At 37.5% G+C, this 26,527-nt stretch overlaps 2 protein-coding genes across 6 annotated transcripts in view; one reads left to right on the top strand and one right to left on the bottom strand.

The window, feature by feature from the left end:
• acss2 (acyl-CoA synthetase short chain family member 2) overlaps positions 1-20,598 on the bottom strand; it is a 53,252-nt gene extending 32,654 nt beyond the window's left edge. Inside the window, exons 1-9 of one of the 4 annotated variants that reach the window (XR_008387888.1) lie at positions 19,526-20,598; positions 17,948-18,143; positions 15,548-15,639; positions 15,354-15,457; positions 13,028-13,100; positions 11,125-11,200; positions 10,890-11,004; positions 7,622-7,669; positions 3,732-3,869 (exon numbers count right to left, since the gene is read on the bottom strand). Coding sequence is in view for 3 of the 4 variants with exons in the window: in XM_053643064.1 (XP_053499039.1) it covers positions 3,732-3,869; positions 7,622-7,669; positions 10,890-11,004; positions 11,125-11,200; positions 13,028-13,100; positions 15,354-15,457; positions 15,548-15,639; positions 17,948-18,143; positions 19,526-19,652 (969 nt within the window). In the remaining variant the exon portion in view is untranslated. The remainder of the gene's footprint in view (positions 1-3,731; positions 3,870-7,621; positions 7,670-10,889; positions 11,005-11,124; positions 11,201-13,027; positions 13,101-15,353; positions 15,458-15,547; positions 15,640-17,947; positions 18,144-19,525) is intronic. The other 3 variants (XM_053643065.1, XM_053643064.1, XM_053643066.1) reach the window with 3 other exon arrangements.
• Positions 20,599-20,956: 358 nt separating this feature from the next.
• rps21 (ribosomal protein S21) lies at positions 20,957-24,811 on the top strand. Of its 2 annotated transcripts, XM_053643073.1 has the most exons (6): positions 20,959-21,019; positions 21,494-21,580; positions 21,705-21,768; positions 23,566-23,637; positions 24,018-24,073; positions 24,520-24,811. In XM_053643073.1, the coding sequence occupies exons 2-6, from the start codon at positions 21,531-21,533 to the stop codon at positions 24,527-24,529; spliced, it is 252 nt and encodes an 83-aa protein (XP_053499048.1). In that variant the 5' UTR covers positions 20,959-21,019; positions 21,494-21,530; the 3' UTR covers positions 24,530-24,811. The 2 variants fall into 2 exon arrangements, with proteins under 2 accessions (XP_053499049.1, XP_053499048.1); XM_053643074.1 differs by lacking the exon at positions 24,520-24,811 and having other exon boundaries at positions 20,957-21,019; positions 24,018-24,077.
• Positions 24,812-26,527: the final 1,716 nt, after the last annotated feature.

The raw sequence follows: 26,527 nt of genomic DNA, 5'->3' as shown, positions 1-26,527 counted from the left end.
AGCGCAAATGGATTCATTGCCAAGTGCAGGGAAGACGAGGCTTTCCCTGACTTCCTTAACTACCATTGTGTAATACACCAACAAGCCTTATGCGCAAAAATGCTAAACATGAAAGAGATCATGGATGTGGCAACAAAGATCGCCTGTTCTATACGTGCTAGATCACGTCAAAGACATCTGGAGAAGGCAGACTGCGACCACTCTGAGCTCCTGCTACACACTGACGTGAGATGGCTTAGTAGGGGTAAATTCCTGTAGAGATTTCGAGAGCTCTGTCCGGAGATAAGGGAGTTTCTTTTTGCTGTTAAACATGCAGAATACACCCAACTCAATGGTGATCAGTGGCTGCTGGACTTGGAAATTTTAACCGATCTGACCAAGATGTTAAATAAGCTTAATTTGGAGCTGCTAGGAAAAGACAAAACCGTGGTCAATATGATCAGCTCAGTTAATGCCTTTAAATGGAAAATGCAACTTCTGTCCTCAAAGCTGCAGTGCCATGATTTTGGGAACTTCCAAAATCTCGCGTCAGATCTGGAGACGCAGCGGAAGGCTTGCGCGCAATTTAACATTGCACGCTACACGGAGCAGATCGACAGCTGTCGGTCAGAGTTTGACAGACGCTTTCAAGACTTTGCTTTACTGGAGCCAGTTGCTACATTCATGTGCTACCCATTTAGGGACAATGTTGAGGTTGATTCACTCACATCGAAAATTGCAACACTGTTTCACCTGAACTCGTCTGAAGTGGAGGATGAGATTTTGAAACTACAGAGTATCATTCAGCTGAAGTCCAGGGCTCATGGACAGTTTTGGAACTTACTCACAGGGGAAAAGTGCCCAAACATGAGGAAATGTGCAACCTCCTTGACTGCATTATTTGGTTCTACTTATTTATGTGAGTCAGCCTTTTCCCACATGAAGATTATTATGTCCAAATACCGTTCCACGATGACTGATCATCATTTGGAGGCCTGCTTGAGGCTGGCTACCAGCAGCTACTGTCCGGACTATGCAACCCTGGCTAATTCAATTCAATTCAATTCAATTCAATTTTATTTGTATAGCGCTTTTTACAATAGACATTGTCTCAAAGCAGCTTTACAGAAATATCAACATGGTATACAGATATTAAAGGTGCGAATTTATCCCAACTGACCAAGCCACTGAGTGGCGACGGTGGCAAGGAAAAACTCCCTAAGATGTTTTAAGAGGAAGAAACCTTGAGAGGAACCCGACTCAGAAGGGAACCCATCCTCATCTGGGTAACAACAGATAGTGTGAAAAAGTTCATTATGGATTTATATGAAGTCTGTATGGCCTTAGGAGCAGCCGTAGTCCCAGCAGTCTGGAATTAAAGAAGATTTGAGCTCCATCCAGAGGCAGAAAGGATCTGGATCTCTAGTATCTCCATAAATTCATGTGGGGCTCGGCGAAAGGAGAGAGGGAGAAAAAAGATAATTATGACTGCGAAGTAGTAGAACAGAATCTAGTCAGGGTAGGCTTGAGTAAACAAATACGTTTTAAGCCTAGACTTAAACACTGAGACTGTGTCTGAGTCCCGAACACTAATAGGAAGACTGTTCCATAACTGTGGGGCTCTATAAGAGAAAGCTCTTCCCCCTGCTGTAGCCTTCACTATTCGAGGTACCGTCAAATAGCCTGCATCTTTTGATCTAAGTAGGCGTGGCGGATTATATAAAACCAAAAGGTCGCTTAGATATTGTGGCGCGAGACCATTTAGTGCTTTATAGGTTAATAAAAGTATTTTATAGTTAATGCGAGATTTTACTGGGAGCCAATGCAGTATTGATAATATCGGTGTGATATGGTCGTACCTTCTAGTTCTAGTTAGGACTCTAGCAGCTGCATTCTGGACTAACTGGAGCTTATTTATATTCCTACTGGAACATCCAGACAGTAAGGCATTACAGTAATCTAATCTAGAGGTGACGAATGCATGAACTAGTATTTCCGCATCATGTAGTGACAATATGTTTCTTATTTTAGAAATATTTCTGAGATGAAAGAAGGCTATCCTAGTAATATTATCTACATGAGCATCAAATGATAGGCTGGAGTCAATAATCACTCCAAGGTCTTTAACTGCTGCACATGATGAAACAGAAAGACCATCCAGAGTAACCATGTGATCAGAAAGATTACTTCTAGCTACACGTGGGCCTAAATAATTCTATTCAGTGTAAGGTAATGACCAAAAATGTACTGAATTGTAGTGTGCCATAAGGGCTCATGCAGTTATCCAAGGTACATGAACATTATTGTGTGTGTATATATATATTTGAAGTATACTCAGTATATATATAAATAAATATATGTTTTGCATTTTTAGTGTAGGTAGATCTCTTTGACTGGTCCTGTTAAAAGTAGCTCGCAAGTCAAAAATGTGTGGGCACCCCTGCTTTAGTACAAAGACAGAACACAACATGAGCTACCCCCCACATTTTGTTTACAAGAATAGTACTACCAGATTCAGACATCGCAAACACCGTGACTTCTGGCATTATACTTAGTGTAATATTGCTATGATGTAGTATTATATAGAAACCAGAAAGGAATAAAGGGACAAATAAATTCACTGTAATATGATTTTTTCCAAAGTGTTGTGTCACCCTCACAGCCCTGTAATATTAATTCATATTCGATGCTGTTACACCAGCTCAGATACATCAAACTTCATCATGTCCCAAATTCAGGCTGTATGTGGAAAGTAAGTGAGAGAATGACAGAATAACCGATTAGTCCATTATAATTAAAAAGAAGAAAATGGCTTCAAGACTATTGGGGTTTTAACTTTATATGTTTCTGAAAATTTAAGGCGTTCATTTGTTCTATATTTTGCTGGGAATCGAGTTAATGATAGTCAGCCAATTAATCTTTATGAGTTTATCCTTTGTATTGTTCTAAAGTTGTTTTATCTAAAGAGCTATGTGACACTCAGTTAGCCTCTGCTTGGCTATGTTTGGTATGTTTCTGTGTATTTTTTTGTACTTCAAACTCTGTTACATTGCCATCTGTATGTGTAATTCATCCACGAATCAGTCTTTTTACTTTCTGTGTCTTTACCCTAATTTCTCCATCTGGGGATTAATAAAGTATTATCTTATCTTTATTACTCTCAGTGACTGAAATGCATGAAGCCTTGAGGAAATTTTCTTCATTCATCCCACAATCTAGCACTAGCAATGTGCTGTGATATTACAGTGAAGCAATTATTTTCTTTTCCATAAGAAGTTCTATTTTATTTAGCTTGCTAATGTTAGGTGACTAGTTCATTAACCTTTACAGTGTAGAAAGTGCCGCATAGCCCATGCTGAAATAGATTATTTTAACCAGAGGGTGAAATTGCAAAATAATTTATCAGCAGCTTTAACATCCTTTTCAGGTAATCCGATAACAAGTGAAGTGTATATATTTAACCATCAGACAGCATTTCCTAAGTAAACCACTGGGTGCTCAGATCTATTGATAAAAGCTTTACTTCAATTCAGTTTAATTTGTATAAACACTTTTAAAAATAGACAATGTCACAATTCAGCTTTACAGAAATCTTTATGTAGATTTCTTGATAGCTCACTAATGAGCAAGCCAGAGGCCACAGTGGCAAGGAAAAGCTCCCTGAGACACCACGAGTAAGAATCCTTGAGAGATTATGTTCAAAGTCGCAAGTGCAGAAAACTGGGACAGCACTAAGTTTAGTGACACAATACCTTTGGCTTGCCAGTGGAACCACTTGTGTAAAGGATGAACAGAGGGTCCTCGGATTCACACCACACTGGCTCACACTCATCTGATGCACCATCCATTAGAGTGTGCCAGCATACATCCACCTCTGGGTTCCAGGGCACCTGTGCCAACCAAAGTCCATGAAACAGAGAAACGTGCCATGAGTGTTTTGTTTCCATGAATTTCTGATTGAATATGGTTTGAAAAGATTCTTCAACCCAAACTGCTCTAGATGTGCCGAGGATGAACAGCACCAACATATTTAAAGGCAAGAGACTCATACAAGGGCCCACACACCTCTACTCAACTACAGTCCTGATTTCTTCTCTCATACTAAATTGTTTCAGAAATTAAAACAAAATCTAAGATAAAACAAAGGCCACCTGAGTAAACACAAAATACAGTTTTTAAATGATAATGTTATATACTGAAGCAAAAATGTTATCCAATACCAAATGGACCTGTGTGAAAATGTATTTGCCCCCATAGTTAATAATTCTATGAAACTGCATTGATAATGGGGTTTAGCTGGACAAGATGCAACCACGCCTGATTACTGCAAACCCTGTTTAATCAAATCAACACTTAAATAGAACTTTCTCAATAGCATGAAGCTGGTTAAAAGGTCTTACCCAGTAGCACACTATGCCAAAATTCAAAGAAATTCCAGAAATGATGAGAAAGAAGGTGATGGAAACATCAGTCTGGGAAGGGTTACAAAGCTATTTCAAAGGCTCTGGGACTCCAAAGGACCACAGTGAGAGCCATAATCTCCAAATGGAAAAACTCAGCACAGTAGTTAACCTTCGCAGAAGTGACTGACCTTCCAAGTTCCTCCAAGAGCACAGCAGCTACTCACCCAGCAGCTCACAAAAGAGCCGAGGAAAACATCAAAAGAACCAACACGCCTCTCTTGCATCAATAAGGATCACTGTTCATGACTTCACCATCAAAAAGACAGAGGTATGTGACACTGGCATCCATGGAAGAGTGGTGAGGCAAAAACCACTGCTAACCCAGAAGAACATTAAGGCTCATCTGAATTTCGCCAAAACACACCTTGATGATCCTCAAACCTTTTGGGAGAATGTTCTGTGGATTGAGGAGTCAAAAGTGGAACTCTTTGGAAGACAGGGGTCTCGTTACATCTGGTGTAAACCAAACACAAAATTCCACAATAAGAATATCATGCCTCAAGCATGGTGGTGGAAGCGTGATGGTGTGTGGATGCTTTGCTGCTTCAGGGCCTGGGCAACTTGCGATAATTGACAGAAACATGAATTCTGCCCTCTATCAGAAAATGCTAAAAGCGAATATCTGATATTCAATCCGTAAATTGAAATTCAAGCTGGATTATGCAGCAAGATCCAAAGCATAGGAGTAAGTCAGAAGGTCGAGGGTTCAAGCCCTTAACACTCTCTGCTCCAGGGGTGTTGTATCATGGCTGACCCTGCACCCTGACCCCAGCTTCCTGACATGCTGGGATATGCGAAGAAAAGAATTTCACTGTGCATATGTAAACGTGATAAAGACAGACTCATCATAAGTCCTAGTAGTAAGTGAAAGACTGATCTCCAGTTATCAGAGGCATATGGTTGCAGTTATCACTGCTAAATAGGTGGCACAATCAGATTTTAAGTTTAAGGGGGCAATTAGTTTTTAACATTGGTGATAAGTGTTGAATAGTTGGTTTTTTTTTTGCTTCAATAAAATAAGTAAGTAAGTAAGTAAGTAAGTAAGTAAGTAAGTAAGTAAGTAAGTAAATAATTAAATAAAAACTGTATTGTGTGTTTACTCCAGTTGCCTTTGTTTTATGTTGTATTTCACTTGAATATATAAAACTATTTAGTATGAGATATACACAAAAACAGAAGAAATCAGGATACTTTTTCACAGCACTGTACATGCAATCCGGAGTTTTCAGACAAGAAAAGCGAAAAGTCCAAGTAAAATGAGTGATGCACACCATTTTAGAGCTAGTAAACTTAATAGGACTATAGAAACATGAGCAGAAGCATCAAGATGTTGATTCAATTCCAGCATGCGCATCAGGGACTGAGAGCAGGAAACACAGAACCGGAGAACTACTGTAGAAGTCAAGACATGGTCAAGCACTGGTTTGTGAATTGACAGAGCCAGGAAATGTGTGGTAAGGAGCTACACCTGTACATAATTTGTTTATTGAGTATTCTTGTTTCAGTGAGCAGCAGCAGGGATAAAGAGAGGGGAGACAAGAGCCATGAGAGAGAGCTAAGCAGCACAGAGCAGCATGTGCGAGTGTGTGTGTGTGTGTGTGTGTGTGTGTGTGTGTGTGTGAAGTGAAATAAAATCAATGAAAAATGAAAAAGTGACAGTGTGGAGAATAAAGAGCCCCTGAGTTTTGAGTTGACCCAAGCCTGCCTTCCATCTCCTCATTTCTGAACTACCCCATGAAGTGTCAAAGGAACTAAACAGCAAGATAGCTTATAAAAGAGAGAACATCAATTCCATGAGACAGTAGGCAAGGAAAAAATTTGCAAGACTTTGACATTCACAAACCCATGGGATGTTAATGGTTCTATGGTGACTGTGTTTCCAGACCCATTTCCCCTTACAATTAAACTGGTTTGATCAAATTGTTGTTTAACTGTGATATTAAAATGAGAGGAAGGATTCTGAAACACTAGACACATCCTCATAAGAGTTTGCCTGGGTCCCATAGTTAGTCACTCTGCTCCAATTAGCCAGCCTTTAAAACTTAGACAATTTCATCGCTCTCATTACTGATGTTGTGATGTGTTTTTAAGTTAGATATATTAGAACTCATTCTAACAAATAGTGGTCGCTGAGAAAAACTTTCAAGAAATGTTGTGTATACACAGAGTGCAAAACATTGCATACCCTTAGAACAATGAAGAAGACCAAAAAAAAAAAAAAAAAAAAGAATTTATCGCAGTATGACCTTTAGTTTGTTAGGTCACACAGATGCACCTAAAATTGTCAAAGATATGTTACGATTTGATCATCCTAATGAACAGTGAAAAAAAAAAACCCAAATGGTATCAGTTCAGACATTTTGCATGTTATAGACATATTCCATAATCAACTGTATACCCATCACTTTAATAACTGCCTGCAACCTCTTTAATATCCCTGACCCTGAATTAAAAATCATGGGGGATGCAAACCTATGCACTCCACTCCCGTGTCACAAAGACAAGTTACTAAAGAGACGTTGCAATAATTTGCTAGCTAATTCGCTGCTAGTGAGATAATACACTCTGCAAAACTTGAAAGAGCACTCATACATGTTGCAGTTAATAATACTCTTTATTCTACTACACAATGCTTTGTGTGTTAAATTTGTAAACCAGCTTGCTGCTTCTAGTCATTTCATCACAGTCACCATGTCTGAAAGACCCAGCAAATAATGTTCTATGAGCAACTGACAGGACATACAGTCTCATGTTTGTGACACAAAGTATTGTCATTCCAGTAAGAACATTAAACAACTCAAGTCTAATGTTTGGGACACAAGCTGTTGTGGACCCCCCCAGACCAAGTAATCATCAGGTTTCAGAACTGGTACTCAACAAAAATTAACCTATTCAGTTTGAACTCATTCAAACCGAGTTTGTCAACAGAAACAGTATTTTACAGCTAACAGCCATTTGTTTAAGGCAGCAAATGTGTACCATGTCTGAAAAGTGTGCAAATGTGTATGAGCAAATGCATTTACACAGACACAGATTGTTAGAGTGTGAACACTGATTAAGGCCTTGAACCTTCCCAAGGGACATTATGGTCTCCAGGGAATGGGGCTAAACAAATGTTAAAGAAGCATGGGGAGGGAAAAAAAAAAAAAAGAGTTAAACAGAGGGAGGGCTTGAAATACCTTGGGGATGGGACGGACATTCCTTACTTTTTCATTCTGCTTCTTCTGCTAAAAGGGTGGGGGAGGAAGTGAAAGTAAGGATTTATATGAAGAATATGGCAACACTTTACTGTAAATGAAGACCTTTAGTTCCATACTGCCAGAAAACACAATGACATCTGATTACCAAAGTATTAGAGACAATTAAGGTACTGAGAGATGATAATGTCTGACCCAACGGCAATGACTGTCAAGGTTTCTTTTCTGTTCAAATTTAGTTCAATGAGAAAAGGTACATAAAGATGTAGTGGTTGTTTTTTATTTATTTTTTTTTAAATAAAATAAATTTTACATGGTCAAATACATTCATGTGAGAAAATAAAGTACACCCCATGGAAATTGTTGGATTTTTTTTTCACGTATTTGGACAAGCAAACAATTGATAATTTTTAAAATAGTGCCTTTTAATAAAGTTGATATACTTGAACAAAATCACAAGGAAAATCAGCTTTTTCAATCATTTATTCAACAGAAATATCAAGAGATGATCTATTCTTCTGTGGAAAAAAGTAAGTACACCCTTGGCCTCAGAAGCTGGTATTGCCCCCTTTAGCAGAAATGACATTTTCTTTTTGAGCCATTCCTTGGTGGATTTGCTAGTGTGCTTAGGATCATTATCCTGTTGAAAGGTCCCCTTTCATTTCAATTTCAAGTTTTGAACAGAATGCTGCACATTATCTTCAGGCCCTCTTTGATATGATGCAGAATTCATAGTTGAATCAATGAATGCAAGCTGTCCAGTACCTGAGCTAGTAAAGGAACCCCGAACTATAACTTTTCCACCACGGTGCTTCACAGTTGGTATGAAGTGCTTCTCCTGAAAAACAGTCTTTGGTCTGCACCAAAAATGCCTGCCCTTACCGTGGCCAAAAAACTCTATCTTTGATTCGTCTGTACAGAGAACATTATTCCAAAAGCCCTGGTGTTTGCCTATATGCTCATTGGCAAATTGTAGTCTTGTTCAAAAATTTTTTTAAAGACAGGCTTTTTCCTGGCACGCCTCCTATGCAAATTTGTGCAGACTTTTTCTGATTGTAGAAGCATGCACTTTGACACCAACAGTTGCAAGACCTACTAGCAGATCCTGTGTTGAAATTTTGGGGTTCTTGGAGACGTGTGTACTTACTTTTTCCATGTGACTGATCAGTTTTTTTTGTTAATTTAAATTGTCAAAATTACTACAAAATGACAATTTTATGTGTCAATTGATAAAGTGCATCACCTTTATTAATAGGCACTGTTTCAAAGAGGATCGAATGTTTGCTTATCTAAATATGTCAAAAAAACCAACAATTTACTTATGTTTTTCACGACTGTATTTCCGTTTGTATTTCCAAACATGTACCTAAATACTCAAAACCACTTTTGAAAACAATATGAATGTTTCGTAAACAACCATAATATATTAAGTACATTTGCAACTGCAGTTATTTCAAAATATACCCAGTAGATTACAACAACCAGTGAGGAACTGAACTCAGCTTGGCATGATGAAATAACACCAAAAGTTATTTTTGAAACACCTTTTGCTGCAATCTGTCCTCAAATGCTGAACACTATGCATTGCAGATTAAAGACTGCAAAAAGCACATCTTTGAAATCATTATGTTGAATACACTCCTCTCCAAAACTATTGGAACAGCAAGGCCAATTCAGTTGTTTTTGCTGAAGAATGAAGACAATAGAATTTGAGATAAAAAGATGAATATGAGAAAAGAATTTGGAATTTCAGCTTTTTTCCCCCCTGGTATTTATATGTAGATGTGTTAAATGACATAGAACATAGCACATTTTTGTATCGGACCACCTAATTTTAGGTGAGCAACAATATTGGAATATTTGACTGACATGTGTTTCTTCTTACCCAGTTGTGTCCTGTTACATTGATTGTTTAAACAATAAATAGATCTGAACATTTACTCTTGGTTTTAGCCTTCAGTTTCACCTGGGAAGACTGCATTTATTGTTGAAAAGGATAAGCAAACATGAAGATCAGAGAGCTGTCCATGGGAGAAAAGCAAGCCATTTTGAATCTGAGAAAAATCAATCCAAGGTATTGCATAAACATTGGGCATAGCCAATACAACAATTTGGAATGTCCTGAAAAAGACACCACTGGTGTACTGAGCAACAGACACATAATGGGTCGGGGGAAATGGGGTAATGGGGGAAAAAGTGGAAGGTTTTAGACTGGCCAAGTCACCAGACCTTAACCCAATTGAGCATGCATTTCCCCCCCTGAACAGGAGACTGAAGGGACAAACCCCCCCCCCCTCCCCCCCGAAACAAACAACAACAGAAAGAGGCTCCGGTAAAACCCTGGAAAAGCATCACAAGAAGAAACCAACAATTTGCTAATGTCAGTGAGTCACAGGCTTGATGCAGTTATTGCAAGTGAGGGATATGCAACCAAATAAGAGTTATTTACTTTAATCTACTTCAAGATTTATCTGTTTCTAGAATTTTGCTTTCGTAAAAATTGGGTGGTCTGATACAAAAGGTTAAATCTTTTATGCTGTTTAACATAACTTGATGTAAATACCAGGAAATAAAAGCTGAAATCCTAAACTCTCGTCTCATATCCATCTTTTGATCTCAAACCAAAATGTCTTTGGTGTACAGCACAAACAAATGAATTGGCCATGCCTTTCCAATAATTTCAGAGGGAACTGTATAATCATATTTAGCTAGTATTTCTTATACTTAAATTATCATGAACCAAATCCAAGATTATTTAGCCTATTTCTAAACATTTTTTATTAATTTCATGCTTTAATTTTTTTTTCCTATTGGTAGATAACTTAGCTTCTTTCTATAATTAAGTTTTTTTTTTCCCTTTGTGATGAATCTCAAATGGCTTGCAATTTGAACATATAGTCCACTACACCATTATTTCATTTCAGAAATGGTGCACTTATACAAAGGTATAGAAGGATAAATATGAAGCTTCTAAAACAAAAATTGCATTTATTCAGACCAGGCATATTTTTTATAAGATCAACCCATAATAAATATCAACAATATCAAATGGGCACATCATATAATTCAACAGCCTTCAGGTGCTGCCAGATTTCTGTTATAAATGCATGAAAATTTATCAAAAATCATCCCCAAAAAAGACACACATGACTGTATTTGGTCAAAAAACACCTATTGGGTCAACAGTATTGGAATAAAATTGCAGCTTACACAAATTGGTTAATGGACAAAACCTATAGTCAAAGTTCACCTGTAGGTCAGGGCAAGAGCGTTTTGCTGGGGGTGACATGGAGCCTGGTGAAGAGGCCTCCAGTTCATCCTTTGATAAGTGTTTCAGGACAATGCACCGCTTTACAGGAAAAGACCTAACACACACACACACACACACACACACACACACACAGTGTATTCAACAAGCACAACTTTCACATAGTGAGCTAGAGATCTGACCTTTACAAATTTGGCATGCTTTATGTAAAGCTTACTTGTCTCGACATTTCTGCAGAGCTTCTTCAGCAATAACCTTAAGATTTATGAGCTTATCACCTCTGTAAAAGCCATCTGAGAAAGCAACACAGAAAGGGAACAAAATAAGATAACAACCTCAAATACATTTGAGTGCTTGCACTTACCAGGAATAAATTAATGCAATCTAGTTCTTGGACAGTAGTGATTTATGTATTCTATATGAGTTCTACATATTTTATATAGGTTTTTGCATACTTCCTCAATGAATCACCGCCTTATCATGGTGGAGGGGATTTTGTGCCCCACTGATCTTAGGATCTAGCTACCTAGCTGTGTTGTTGGGGGTGAATAGCCCCTGGTAGAATCTCCCAAAGCAAACTGCTCCAGACTAAGAGCAATTAATAGATTCTTATGAAAGAAAAAACTAAGGACCCAGATACCTCGCCTGGAACAGAGAAACAGATGCCCCACCCTGGTGCCAGGCCTTGGGGGAGTAGGGGCCTTTGGGTATGGGGGCTCGTCTGCAAATGCCTCATGGACAGGACCTTACCCATGGGGCCTGGCCGGGCAAAGCCCAAAGCAACTATATGGGACCATCCTCTTGTGGGCTCACCACCCACAGGAGGAGTAGCAAGGGTCTGGTGTATTGTGGATTGGGTGGCAATCCAATTGAGGGCAGATGCCGTGGCAGACTGATCCCCCATACTGAAACAGGCTTAAGGACTCTGGTGGGAAAGGAGCTGGAGCTAGTGCGTGAGGTGGAGAGATACAGTCTAGACATAGTTGGGCTCACCTCAATGCACATCATTGAATTTCGGCTTCGCATGGAATTTTTGGAATTTTGTTCTAATCATGGTTTACCCATAACAAATTCCATGTTCAAACATAAAGGGGTTCATAAGTATACTTGGTATCAGTGCACCCTAGGCTGCAGTTTGAGGATAGACCATGTACTCGTTTCATTGTATTTGCAACCATATGTTCTGGACGGCTGGGTGAAGAGAGGAGCAGAGCTACCACTTGGTGGTTAGTTGGATAAAATAGTGAGGGGAAAATGCCAGACAGGCCTGGTAAGCCCAAGTGTGTTGTGAGGGTTTGCTGGGAGTGTTTGGCAGAGGCCCCTGCCCGGGAAATCTTCAACTCTCACCTCCGGCAGAGCATTTGTAGGAGAGTGTGAAGAAGTGGGATGAGGGTCAGCACCGCCAAATCTGAGGCCATGGTTCTCAGCCAAAATAGGGTGGATTGTTACCTTCAGGTTAGGAATAAGACACTGCCTCAAACAGGGGACCTTAAGTATCTCAGGATCTTGTTTAGAAATTTGGAGAGAGTGGAGCAAGAGATTGACAGACGGATCAGGACAGTGTCAGTAGTCATGCGGACATTGTACCGGTCTGTTGTGGTGAAGAGAGAGTTGAGCCAAAAGATCAATCTACGTCCCCAACCCTCCCCTATGGATCAAATCTGATTTTATCGGACCAGGCCACCTTCTTCCAGTGCTTCGATTGTCCATTTCTGATGCTCACATGCTCATTGTAGGTGCTTTCGTTGGTGGACAGGGGTCAGCATGGGCACTCTGACTGGTTCGTGGCTACGGACCCCCATATGCAGCAAGCTGCAATGCACTGTGTGTTCTGAGATGTTTCTATTACAGACAGCATGAACTTTTTCCAAAAATTACATCGATTTATGATTTTATTTTCTTCTGTCAGAAAATAATAATACACAATGCAGCTTTGGAGAAAGCGCCAAATTGCCAGTACAATGCCAGGATTCTTGCTGTACAGCTTAGAAAGTTAATTCCATACCTTTTCTAATATATAACTTCCTATAATTGATTAAAAGGGCACTGCTGCATTTAAGTAGGTAAATTTAACTTGTTAATGATAACCAGGCTGAAGTTTAAAACGAAACAATTCTTACCAGATGTAATCAGCAGACAACACTGAGAATCCATAATTCTTTCACAGAGTGATTCAGCTGAAAATCCTGCAAACTGGAGCATGACACACGTTTAAAAAAATAAATAAATAAATACACAACCTATTTAAAATGTTACCAGATGTATGTGCATGTCCAAAGGTATCCCAAAAGAGGGAAATGAATGAAAAGCACAACATATACACGTATTAGGATTGTAACGCAATGCCATTATCCGTATCTGTGCCTGTTTTTATTTTAGAAGATTTTATTTTAATAACGATGAAGAACGATCATTTAAGAAAGGCCAAAAAAACTTGCAATGAACGTACAAGAGAGCCCAGCTGTGCACAGTGCATGGATGGCGAAGCTGCATGGAGCAATACCTCCAATTAACTATATGGCGCAATGCCTCAAATAATTTTTTTTTTTTTGTACAGAAATATGGTAGAAATATGGTTTAATTTTGGAGCTCAGTTTTTAGGTTGTGATACTGGAGCAAACCACTGACAAAAAAATATCCTATTGCTATCCGGTCAATGAACTTGGTATTTAACAAAGTTTATTATTTCATTTTATGTTTTGTTCTTCCATGAGCAAGATTTCCAGGTTCCGCATACAATGTATGTGTTTTGCAGATAGATATTTGATAATCAGGGATCTAAATTTAAATCTATATCCAGATTTCTGTAAAAGGTGCTTTATTACAATGCCCATTGTTAAATGCGCTATATAAATAAAACTGAATTTAACTAAAATCGGAAATTTGGCACACCAATTTGCGACTGAAAAATACTTTGTGCGACTGTGAAAAAATATATTCGCACCGGTGCGAGTGACCTGTTCGGAGTTGTATAATACATTCGGAATAAAAACTACAACTCCATAATTCATCTAGCTACACCGCACTTAGCTACTTTCACACTGCTTTCCATCATCTCACTTAACCGAACAAGTGTGCAAATACTGCAAAAAAGCCATTATGATGAGGAGTAACACAGTACATCATCTGCTTCTCTCAACTTGCCGATCAAAAAACTGATAAACAAAAAAAAACCTAATAAAATGTAAAAGACAGAAAATGTGCTTATTTATAAATAAATCATTTAAAATAAAAAAATAGATATTATAATAACTTCATAAAATATAAATAAAATGAGAAATTAAATAATGTTTAAGTACTATGAGTTGCATTGAACATCAATTCGACATTAAGCTTAGTAGGCTATTAACATAGAAGGCTATTAGCCTTCTTTTTCCTAATATGGATCATGTTTGTGTTAGTCTACTTTTAATTAAGACTATGTATTGTTTAAGACATTTAAAAATAAATATTTTATGCTTGTTTATTTATCAAATAACCAACAGTATTTCTCATTGTTATTACTTTAATTCAATTAACAGTGACCATGAGCAGAAAGCTTACATTTAACTGTTTATGACAGACCTCCTGACTAAAACAAAAAAAAGTTTGGTATCTGGATTGGTATCGGCTGTAAAAATTCTGATCGGAACATCAGTAATGAACACCATTAAACTAAAGCACTTCCCATCTGAGGTAAATGAACTCATCCAATCACATCCTATATGAGATTATTCAGATAGGCCTATTTACACAATATACGCAGAGTAGTTAGAGAACTGGCTTCAGCCCAGAACCAGGACAGTGGAAAATGGCTAATAGTGTAGCTTTAAATATATTTACGAGGTGCAGACTTCAAAGACTGAACATTGAGGTTCATTGTATTTGTTTACAAGGTGAAACAGGTTAATGTTGTTATTGTTTGCATACAGTCTGTAAAATTAACTGAAAATATTAAATTTAGTTTATCAGAAAGTAAATTAATGTGTCATGGCTCACACTATGTTCCTAAATTAGAGCTTGTACTTGCTTTCATGCACACCACCTACATTCCTTTAATACGTCTTCTATTCATTCATCTTCAGTAACCACTTTGTCCTGTATTACTCTGTATTTATAAATATTTATCATACATGTGGGCAATTTCAATACAACTACCTCGCCTTAATGCTGCAAGCATTATACTGCACAAATCTGCAATTTATCCCAACTACAGTCAGATTGTTGCTGCCACCCATCTTAATATCCTTAAATTATATTTTTATACTTTAAATACTTTTCCTTTTTTTAAATTGTATACAAGTAAATTCTGGTCTATTTAAATTCTATTTTATGTCATAGACAGTCGTAAAAAGCATTTCACTACACATCATACTGTGTATGGTTGTTTGCAAGAGAAATAAAATGTTAATTTGAATAACAAGCAATAAACTGATCACGAAAAAACAAACTACAAGATGAACATACCACAATCGAATGCACAGCTCCGATTCGGGCGCAAGCCAACATGGCCACCACCAGTTCAACTACCATAGGCATGTAGATGGAGACGCGATCCCCCTTCCTCACTCCTTCAGGACAGAGGACATCATTTGATTTTCCTAATCTCTCTGAATTTTCTACCATCTTCTAAAAAGTCTGCTCGTTCTCATTTAATGTACCTTGTGACTTAAGAACGTTGGCAAACTTGCACACTTGCTGTAGTAGCTGTCTGTAGGTCACCGTCTTCTCGTCTCCTGGCTCATTCCCCTCCCTAAGTAAAATCCATTTTAAAAAAATTAAATTACAAAAAAGATATCTATTTAATAAAAAAGGTATTTTATATACTATATACACAATTACACTATTTACTACTTGTACCAATTGTACTATATTTTACTATTTTATCTAGTCATGTGAAAAAATAAAGTACACCCCATGGAAATTGTTGGCTTTTTTTGACATATTTAGACAAGCAAACATTTGATCCTCTTTGAAACAGTGCCTATTAATGAAGTTAATATACTTGAACAAAACCAAAAGGAAAATTTGCTTTTTCAATCATTTATTCAGTAATATTTTACCAACATTTTAAAAAAGCATTACGTAAAATACCTATCTGTCCATAAATCCCCTTGAAAACAGACAAGCATCTGCTCTTGCGTGCCTCAATGCAGCCTCTTGCTGCATCCACTATGTACTGGATGTTGTAGCATGCACGCGCTGACTGCAGACATAGCATGTCGCCAAGTAATTTATCTATGGTTATGATTACAACATCCGGTACATAGTGGATTTAATCCACAATGTTATCCCGCTACAGGCTGCAGTGAGGACACAGTCCCTCAATGGGCAATTTCTAATGTATTTTTTATTTATTTATATTTATTATTATTAGCAAATATTGGGCCTCATTACAAACATTTACACAAGAAATTTGGTATTTGAGAAAATCTTATAAAACTTGGAGAAATAAAAAACTTTGTATCCTAGTCTAACTTATAGAAGAGCTTTAGAGTCTCTATATATAAAAAAAAAAATCCTCATCCTAGTTCACTAGGTCAGCGACTAAGGGTACCATGGAGAACATTTCGTTTTATTTTTGTATTAAAGAATATAAAAAATAAAGAAACACAAACCCAAAAATTAAGACAAAGAAAACGAATCATTAAATTATGACCACAAAAATGCCACCGTATAAATGTAGGACAGGCCTGCTTATTATTATTAATATTATATGTTATTACATATTTTTACTGGCACAGTAGTGGGTCAAAATAACTTCCACTTCTGTCTTTCAGCCTTTACTTTCATCGTTCACTATGTGCTCCCAGTTGTCTGTGCACTTGTGGGGGGTCACTAAATACAAATGAGCTGTTTCAGGAATGTACTTTGCATGTTACAGGTGATCAACATAAGCACACAAGTATGAAGAAAATAAATGTTTTAGAACTTTTGTGAATCCAGCAGAATATTTTAGTTTGGTTTGGCTTACACAAACCTTTACACAACTTTACTAAAAGATTAATAAATGTGGCCCACTATAATATTGTATTGCTGATTTAATTTCATTTAAATTATGCTGTGACCACTTACCAATAATAATGCTACTAGTGCTGACTGCTATAAGTGGTACAATTAATCAATAATTATATTTTATATATATATATATATATATATATATATATATATATATATATATATATATATATATATATATATATATATATATATATATATATATACACACACATACATATACACACACACACACACACACACACACTCTTTCAAAAAGTAGTTTTATCATAATCGCTGACTAATGTAGAATTTGATTTCCAATGGAACCTTCTTAGCCCACTTTATGCAACTAAAAAACAAACAAACCAACCCCATGGGAAATTTGGTTCATATGCAAACCACATGCACTCACATACAAAAAACCCCATTTGGACCTATTTGAAAGACTTTTGTATACCCCCCCCCCCATTCAGAATAAATTTATCCTTGCATAAGTGACAACATTGTAGCATTGTACAGCCCTTCAACTATAAATATTTTAGAGTGGAAAGATTCAGTGATGTAATTCAACGAATCAGTGCTCTTAACTAATTTTAATTTTAATCATATACAAGATAAGAGTATGTCAATTTGTGAATCTGAGGTTAATTCAGTTATTGCAATTCAGTACTGTATAGGAATGTGAAAAAGAATCTAGGTGATTTAAAACGAACTTAATACTGTGCCTATTGCAATGACTATGGTTGGAGCAGATTTAACTTTATAGAGAACAATTCTAAATTGGTGATCTAAACTTGTTTATGTTAAACAAGCTCACAGAATTGTGCTGGCTGTAGTTTCAACAGCGGCATCAGAGAATGGAAAATGTAGGATTGTACCAATCTGTCAACAATCCAATCCGTAAAGAAGGGCCTCTAATCTTCAAATTAATGTGCAAGTTACAGACATTCTGAATAAGCAAATCAGATGACAGATCTAAACAAATTCTCAGTAAACACCAGTCCTGTGACAGTACTGAGTAGTTGTGCAGACTGTGGTTGAAACAGATCACATAGACTGACCAGTAAAAAGCCACTTTGTCTCCCAGCTTCCTCTCATGGACATTGCGGTCCAGGACATTGTAGCAGATGTTTGTGGTGGCTCCTTCCATGCACTTGATGTAAATTTCACCCCGGGTCACATCAAAGTTGTAGTCCAGGAACTTGCCTGTATATTTGGTCTTCCAGAAAAAATCTTTGGCAATATCACCCCAAAACTCTAAACATAAAGAGAAGTGAGTTTTACAAAGCAAAACTAAGCATCTAAGATTCAAGATAATCCTTCAGGTGTGCCACAGCCAGGACAACACACATCAGACAGGGTGTGCACAGCAAGTGGCAAATTTGTGGTTAGCCTTTTTTGTTTTTTTATATATTGTGTATGTGATGGGAAGAAAAATGAGACAAGAATACACATTGAATCGGACGGTAGTCCATTGGCATCCATGCACACTAGGGCTGCGACAACAATCGATAAAATCGATAATAAAAATAATCGTCAATGAATTGTATTAGAGATTACTTGGGTCTGTGACGCCACTGTGGATAACCCCCGTCAGTGACGTCACTTCACAATGGTGAAAAATGCATCTCTATGAATAAAACACATCTGAAAAAACAGCAGAGGTCACAGAGTGAGCTGCTGCGGGAAAAGTGTACGATCCTGGTTGTGCAAAAAATGAGAATGTTTTATATTAAGCACTTCAAACAAACTCATAAGTGTATTAACATGGCTTGTCGTGTCAGATGCTGCGACAGATGCGTGTGCTGTTTAATGTGTTCCAGACATGTTTTCTTCAGTGCAGAAATTACATTTTTATGTTTATATCCTTATCTGCAAATGTTAGAAATTCACACCAGTATTTCCATTTTACATAAAGACGTGTCCTGACAGCAAGTGAGTCTCCGTTAAACTTCACTGAATGAGCGCGAGTCCACACATGCACGTCAATCAAACAGCGCAAAATAACTCTGATTAAAATATACATTTTGACCAAATGCTGTTTGATGCTATATTTAGAAACAAAAGTAATTGTGTTTTTATTTTATTTTATGAGAGCAGTAACTGTAATGGGGTTATAACATGTAATTGTATATAAATGTAAGAAGTTTACATTTACAGAATAAAGAAACATGTTACTGTGTTCAAATGAGTGAATGTGTGTGTTACAGCAGAACCAGATAACACTTAGTTTGTGTTTTTGTTTTTCTTTTTTGGCATTTTTAAATATAGTGATTTAACTTCTGATTTAAAGCTTGTGGACAATCAGTGGTTTTATTTGTTTTCCAAATATAATATTATATGTTTATATATATATATATATATATATATATATATATATATATATAAACATATAATATATAAATATTTTATACAGAAAATAAGAATTTGCCTTTCGATCCAACTAATCGATTAATCAAAGAAATACTCGACGGATTAATCGATTGTCAACAATAATGGTTAGTTGCAGCCCTAATGCACACACTCACTCACACATGGGGTGGTTTAGCATAGCCAAGCCACATTTGTGTTGTATGCATAGCTTCTTAAACTAGAAACGATACGTTGACGTTTACAGTTATTGTTAATAATAATAATACCTTCCGGAGAATCGACCGATTTGTTGTAGAGCTCCGTGTATTTCTCGAAGCTGCAGACGTGAGCTCGTTCCTTCAACTCTTCGGGGGCGTGCAGCGTCTCTTCCGCGGGAACTTTATCTGGTAGCATCGTGGCTGATAGGAAACTAAACTATCAGTGCGAAAACCAACACTGTGTCCTTTTCACTGACTCTTGTACACTATCTCCTGGGGTGGAGTGAAGCGTGAAGCTTAAAACAGAAGTAGGCAGCAGCTGGTGAACTTCCTGGAGTCCCCTGGCTAAACGTGCCCTATGTTACCAACTTCCGCATATAAACACTACTGACGAAGGAGCCAAATCTATGGATCTTGAGCTTTCGGGACTTAAGTGAACAGAATCTGCTAGCAAAAATCAAGCTAACAACTAGCTACAGAACAGCAAGCTCGTATCAGGACAAATCCTGTAGCTAATTCGAGCTACCTTATTCAAAGCACGTTGACAATGGTTGGCATTTTTTTGGCTAAGTGATAAATTAGCAAAATAAACGCAACTCACAGGCTATCTGATCTAACGTATAAAATCTTGCTTGCAGTAGCGTATTTAGTTATTGAGTACCGTTCTCTGTTAAGTAAAGCAGTTGTACTTGCACTTTGCACTTGAAGGCGAGATAAGGCCGTTTTGGTTTTCTAGCTCGTCCAAATGAACTTGTGAACTGCGTTCACTCCCTCACTACTCACAATTAGCTGCCCGGTCCAAATAATGAGCTTATTGACATTAATAATGCAAAACAACGTCCATTAAACCCTACGTTCACAGAAGTCGCACGTCCAGGAAATCCTTTCTTACGTCCTTACACACTGGGTACAAGGCAAAACACGCTCCATAGAGGGGTATGATTGTACTCCACAACAGTGAACATTCAGCCAATTAGCATTTAGAACACCGAACATGAGGCGGGGATTGAGGGCCAATTCTCAAATCGGAGGACATAGCGAGGAATGCTTATGAATATTAATTAAGTAGTATAACGACCCGAGATCTAATTGGCTGAGACGAAGCCGTGACGTCGGTGCAATGAAGGTTTTTCAATTGAGTTTTGCAATTAAATGATTTCAATCCATTCTGCAGACAGCACAAAACAGAGTAGCCTAAGTGTCAGAGCTAAAAAACATTGTTCATTAGACACAAAAAGTACACACATCAGTTCCACATGGCTACAAGTTTTTTTTTTTTTTTTAAATCAGTTTTAACAGTAATATAATTTTCCCAAAGTGGACATAATACTGCGGACTAGATAAAATAGAACTCAGTACGGCATCGCACTCCCACCATTCGTTCCGTTTGTTATTTCCACAATGTGACAATCAGGAAGTGCAGACGCTGGATTTTGTCAGTGGCATCACCCGAGAGGCACTAGGGGGCGCTGAGACTATGACTGGAATCACTTCCGATCTACCTAACGTCATTTCCTGAGGCTGCTGCTTTCTTCCTTTTCTGTCAGCCATTGGTGATCTGCGGTAAGAAGAAAACGTGCTCCTCGACAAAATTGTCTTGTGTTCGTTCTTACGCTGTAATGTTTAATAGATTTTTGATTAAATTATGTGTGTGATGCCACTGTAATGAGTAAATTGTGTATATAGGTGGAGTAGCCTTTTTAGTAATGTATTAGGCTTTATAAATTTAATGTGAGCAAACGTTCCTATGCCATGTAGCAATGATTAGCATTAGCCTACCTGCTAGCCGTGTACTTTACGCTAGTTTCCATCAGCCGTGCCATTAGATTAGCAGTTTCTCTGTTGACATTAGTTGACGGTCTTGATATGTTGTGTGTGTGTGTGTGTGTGTGTGTGTGTGTGTGTGTGTGTGTAAAAGTAAGTGTGTGTAAGTGTGTGTAAAAGTAAGTGTGTGTAAGTGTGTGTAAGTGTGTGAGGGAGAAAGAGAAATGGCCAACCGAATATTAAACGTCTACTTTTTGCATGTGCTGTGTTCAGGTCTAGAAAGCCTTAACGGCCATTAAAAATCTACACCATGCAAAACGACGCTGGAGAATTCGTGGACCTGTACGTGCCTCGTAAATGGTAAATAAAGTTCTTGTAATAACGACGTGTTATTGATTGTTCAGTATGGAGCATTTAAATAATCTTAGTCACTGAAACTTAAATGAGATGGGTGTAATTTAAATATGAAAAATTTCATCTGCAGCTCTGCTAGCAACAGAATTATTGGTGCAAAGGACCATGCCTCCATCCAGATCAACATTGCTGAGGTAAATAAGTTGATCATGGCATTTATCCTTTTCTTCTCAAAACCAATGACATTATGGACACCAATAATGTTTTGGCTTTGCCTCATTTAAACTTGTGCAACAGTGTTGCATGCATTCATGTTTGTCATGGAAGTCCTGTTACACAAGCTGTAATGTCTTTAGTGAAATGTAAATTTCACCAAATGCACTGATTTGTTATACACACATGCACACCCCTTGAGTTTATCACCTGCTTTTTCTATCTGCTTATTTTGCTGTAAGTGAATTCTCCTATTCCAGAGATGGTTTTTGTTGTATTTGCATACTGTTAGTTATAAATCATCACCCTTAAAACTTTCAGCATAAATCAGTTTTTCCTCCCAGTAATACAACCCCCCCCTCACCATGGTTGTCACTAGGCTTGCTGTGATCATTTAGTTCAGTTCAGAACATGGCAGAAGGCAGCGACGGCATCCAGGAAATTTTCCAACCTTCCAAGAGGACCAAATTCGATGTGTGGTCATATTTTGGATTTTACAAAAATGCTGAGGGAAACTTAATATAAGATAGTAACCCTGTCTGCAGAGCTTGCCAGAAGAAAGTTGCTGTGAAAGGGTGCTTTTGCCTCGTTTTTCCTCTCGCTTTTAAATCGTTTATGAATTGCTGTGTGCATTTCGCTTTTGAATTAGTTGCAATTCTTAATTTTGAATTCTATTGCAAATAATAGCTTAAATGGTGGGTTCATTATTATTCTTATTGAAAAACACAACAAAACAGTACAACGACGTACTCACTTATATTAAACCAAATCTTCCGCCATTCCGCCTCACTTTCGTCACGTGATAAATCAGACTCCTGCTGCTCTGTGCTGCGACTCTGACTCATTTGGCAGACAAGTTCATTTTTTTAATTGTAGCGTCCGTTTTCACGCTCAAAAAACAATGTTGCATACTGTATCTATGTCAGACTCATGCTGGGTGTGTGTGGACAGCATTTATCACGAGTTCTACAAATTGCGATATTCATGCACGGTTTTAATAATAATTAAATGCGACACTGTAATACTAACCATCGGGAATTTTATCGGGAAACCAGTGACAGTTTCATTCCTAGTATTAACTTGCCTTTGACAAAGTGGTCACTGCACACACAAGCATTATCCGACTGCTCCTCCGGACCGCAGATGCAGGTTTACAAGCCACTTTTTCCTGTGTCGGTCAATTTCTTTCACTCATATGAACAATGACTTTTGGTATACAATATAAGTGCCTTGTGTTTTCCTGGTTTGATCGATTTGAACAACTATAAACGACGCAAAACGTAGGCATTTTGAGATGGTGCTTCCTTTGTGGAAATAACTTCCTGCCCTCCACCTGCATTTTGCAAAAAACCCTGTAAGTAACCTAAACAAACCACTGGAAGCAGTATGCCATCCGGGTATTTCTCGCCTACTTAGAATTTGGAGCTAGTACCCCTCTGGCGTACTACTTTTCGCCTACTTTGTAGTAGGGTATTACACGATATCGGACACAGCCTGGGTCTCAGCCAAGTAGAATGCAGCATTATTCTTTTTACTTTTCTGTCTTGTGTTCTTGTGTATTGTCACTAAGATACGCTTCATACAGTTATAAAACTTTTATTTAATTAAGAGATTAATAAACTACAGGATACACACCAGCTTAAATAAAAAAAAGTTAAATCTGCTAATGGAATGTGGAAATGCTGTTCAATTCAGATAAAGATGCTATCTGCTACAGTTCATTTGTACGATCATAGCTGACCTGTCAGTTCTTTTTCATTCTCTTCCAACTTCCTCAGGTTGACAAGGTAACAGGCAGGTTCAATGGCCAGTTCAAGACCTATGCCATCTGTGGTGCTATTCGCAGAATGGTAAGGTGTACATTTAGTCATCAAGTCATGTACATGAACGCAATCAGAATGAATAAAGTAAAGTTTTTGTCTAATGGCGTTTTCCACTGTGCATGCTTTTGTCTCATGGTGATGAACTAAAAGCTTTCGGTGCCTTAGAATCACAAAATAATAATTTTTCACATAAGATCATCTCAAACTCCCCCAGACTGAAATGTAGATTTTTAGATGCCTTGAAAGTTTATAATTTCTTATATGCCTGAAACCTTTCCCTTGAGACTTTCACATATATTAGGCAATATTTAGCTGTTTGCTTTGAACCACAAGGTGGTTTACACTCTCAACAGGTTTCAGGAAAAATGTAACAAAAACATGATTTTAAAACTATCATGTATTCCCAGGGGGAAGCTGATGACTCTCTCCTGAGACTGGCAAAGAACGACTCCATTGTGTCAAAGTAAGTAACCACTTTGTGTAAATGTCCATATGTATTACTTAGAGTACTTTCCTTTGGGATAGTTTCCAAAAAGATTTGGGAAGCAGTTTGAAAATAAATGTGTACTCACTTTTGTTTCCTATTCATTTAGTTCAAATAAACTTGGTCTTGTATCTCAGACTTTTTTCCCTTAAAAAATTTTGAATATTGGTTAGCATGTATTTATAGTAAAGAAATGTTTATTCAACTTTGAGCATTGGTGAAATGGAATAAGCACCTATTCATTCACTTGGAATTGAGTTCAGTCTTTCATCTCTAACACCAAAGATGGCTGCTCAACTTGTTTAGTAAAATAATCACTGATTATTCTTCCAAACTCTTTGAATGACTGAAAGTGGGGATGAAATTCTTCTTGAGATTGTCATGGTTTCTAATTACATTCTTTTTTTTTGTTGTTGTTGTTGCAGGAACATATAAGTTTAAGAAAGGACACCTGCCATTTCTTTGTAAAATAAAATGGGGAAAAAATGAAAGTTTTGGTTTGTTTGTTGTTGTTTTTTTTTGTCTCCTCACGTGTATGGTATTGCAGCAGTGGATGCATCACGTTAGTTGGATACATTTGAGTAATCTGAACCTATGCTTTATGTGAAGCAGCTCTTGTTGCTACTGTTTATGGGATCGCTGAATGATTATACAGTGGATATAAAAAGTCTCACCCCTGTTAAAATGGCAAATTTTTGTCATTAAATTTTTTTTTTTTTAAACTAAATAATGTCAGAACTCTTTCCACCCTCAATATGAAATTACAACATATTAAAAGTTAGTCATGAATCAGTAAACTACATTTTCTGATATTTTAACAGGTGTTTGTTACACATCATAAAAGGCAATGTTAGCATCCGTTAATTTTAATTGCAGGAGAAAACTGGTTAATTTGTTGTTTTTGTCATCCGTGTTTTAAAATCTAATTTGTGTCAATGTCACGGGCAGCGACATGGCAATGTACTATAGTACTTCGATGACTCGACGGTATGTTGATGTACGTACTGAAGTGTTTTGGTTTTTTTGCACTTATTTTCACATATGCATTCAGTGTGTATAGAAACATGTATTTATACATTTATTATAATAATTGTATGGGTACATTTGTATGTATACAATTATATGAAATCACAATTAATGTAATGCATCTAACAGGGCATTCAGTTACATTTAAAAGGAAAAAACAGAGTTTAGTCAATGTATTTCATTTTACTTTAACTTTGCCAGCTATACAAATGTTACAATTCCTCAAAGTTTACCCCTGATTTTTAGTGAGAGGCGGCATGCTCGCCCCGCTCTTCCTCCCCTGCCTCACCCACTCCCCTCCCTTCTTCTTGCTGCAATCCATGCCCATTTAAGTTACATTTTTTCAAAAAGATTGAGGTAGACTTGAGCTGAAAGGGGGGTTTCATGACCTGTTTTTAATTTAAAATGGCATTTTAGGGAAACATAAACAAACTGGTTGTGCAAGTGTGCACACCCTTTTATAACTGGGGATGTGGCCGTGTTCCGAAAGAACCAATCACATACGGTTTCTTGTTCAAAAGTAATTATCATACAGTTGTCATCAATGAAGTAATTCTGATTAACCCCAAAGATTAGCTGTTTCTGTAGGATTTTCTTCACATCTTGGTTTCATCTGACTGCTGAATGGAACACTGTGAAGGCAATCAACAACAAGTAAAGAAAATGGAGCACCACAGTGACATCACCAAAAAACAGGGTTCCCCTCCAAAATGTATTAAAAGAAGATGACAACAGCTTGCCATGGATGCTGCCAAGATACCTTTGGCAACATTAAAGGAGCTGCAGGAATATCTGACAAGTAAATATTCTATGTGCATGTTGTCACAATCTCATTCTTCACATGGTTATGGGGTAGGGTGGCTTAGATGGAAACTGTTTCTCACAAAAAACATCCATGCTCAACTAAAGTACCCCAAATGAAGTGGCAAAATGTGTTATGGTCTGATTAGACCAAATACAAAAGTTATAATTCCATAATACCAAAAGGTTTGTTTGGTGTAAAAATAAAAATTTTAAAAAGCACATCACCAAAAGAACATGTTATCCATGTTGAAGCATGGTGGTGGCAGCTTCATGCTTTAGGGCTGCTTTTCTTCAGCCTGAACTGGGGCTTTTATCAAGGTGAAGGGAATCATGAGTGGCTACAGATAACAGCTGATTTTAGTGCAAAACCTTCAGGTACATGCTAGTAAGCTGAAGATGAAAAGTTTTGTAAACTTTCAGCACGACAATGACCTAAAGCATGCATCCAAGTCAACAAAGGAATGACTTAACCAAAAGAAGATTAATGTTTTTGAATGGCCTAGCCTAGACCTCAATCTTACTAAAAATCTTTGGACTTGAAGCAGGCTGTGCACAACCGATGCCCGTACAATTTGATGGATCTAAAATGCTTTTGCAAGAAAG

Source organism: Ictalurus furcatus, chromosome 15 (assembly GCF_023375685.1).
Source record: "Ictalurus furcatus strain D&B chromosome 15, Billie_1.0, whole genome shotgun sequence".
NCBI classification, from domain to species: domain Eukaryota; kingdom Metazoa; phylum Chordata; class Actinopteri; order Siluriformes; family Ictaluridae; genus Ictalurus; species Ictalurus furcatus.
Note: the sequence above shows the minus strand (reverse complement) of the source record. Positions and strands in the feature narration are given on the sequence as shown.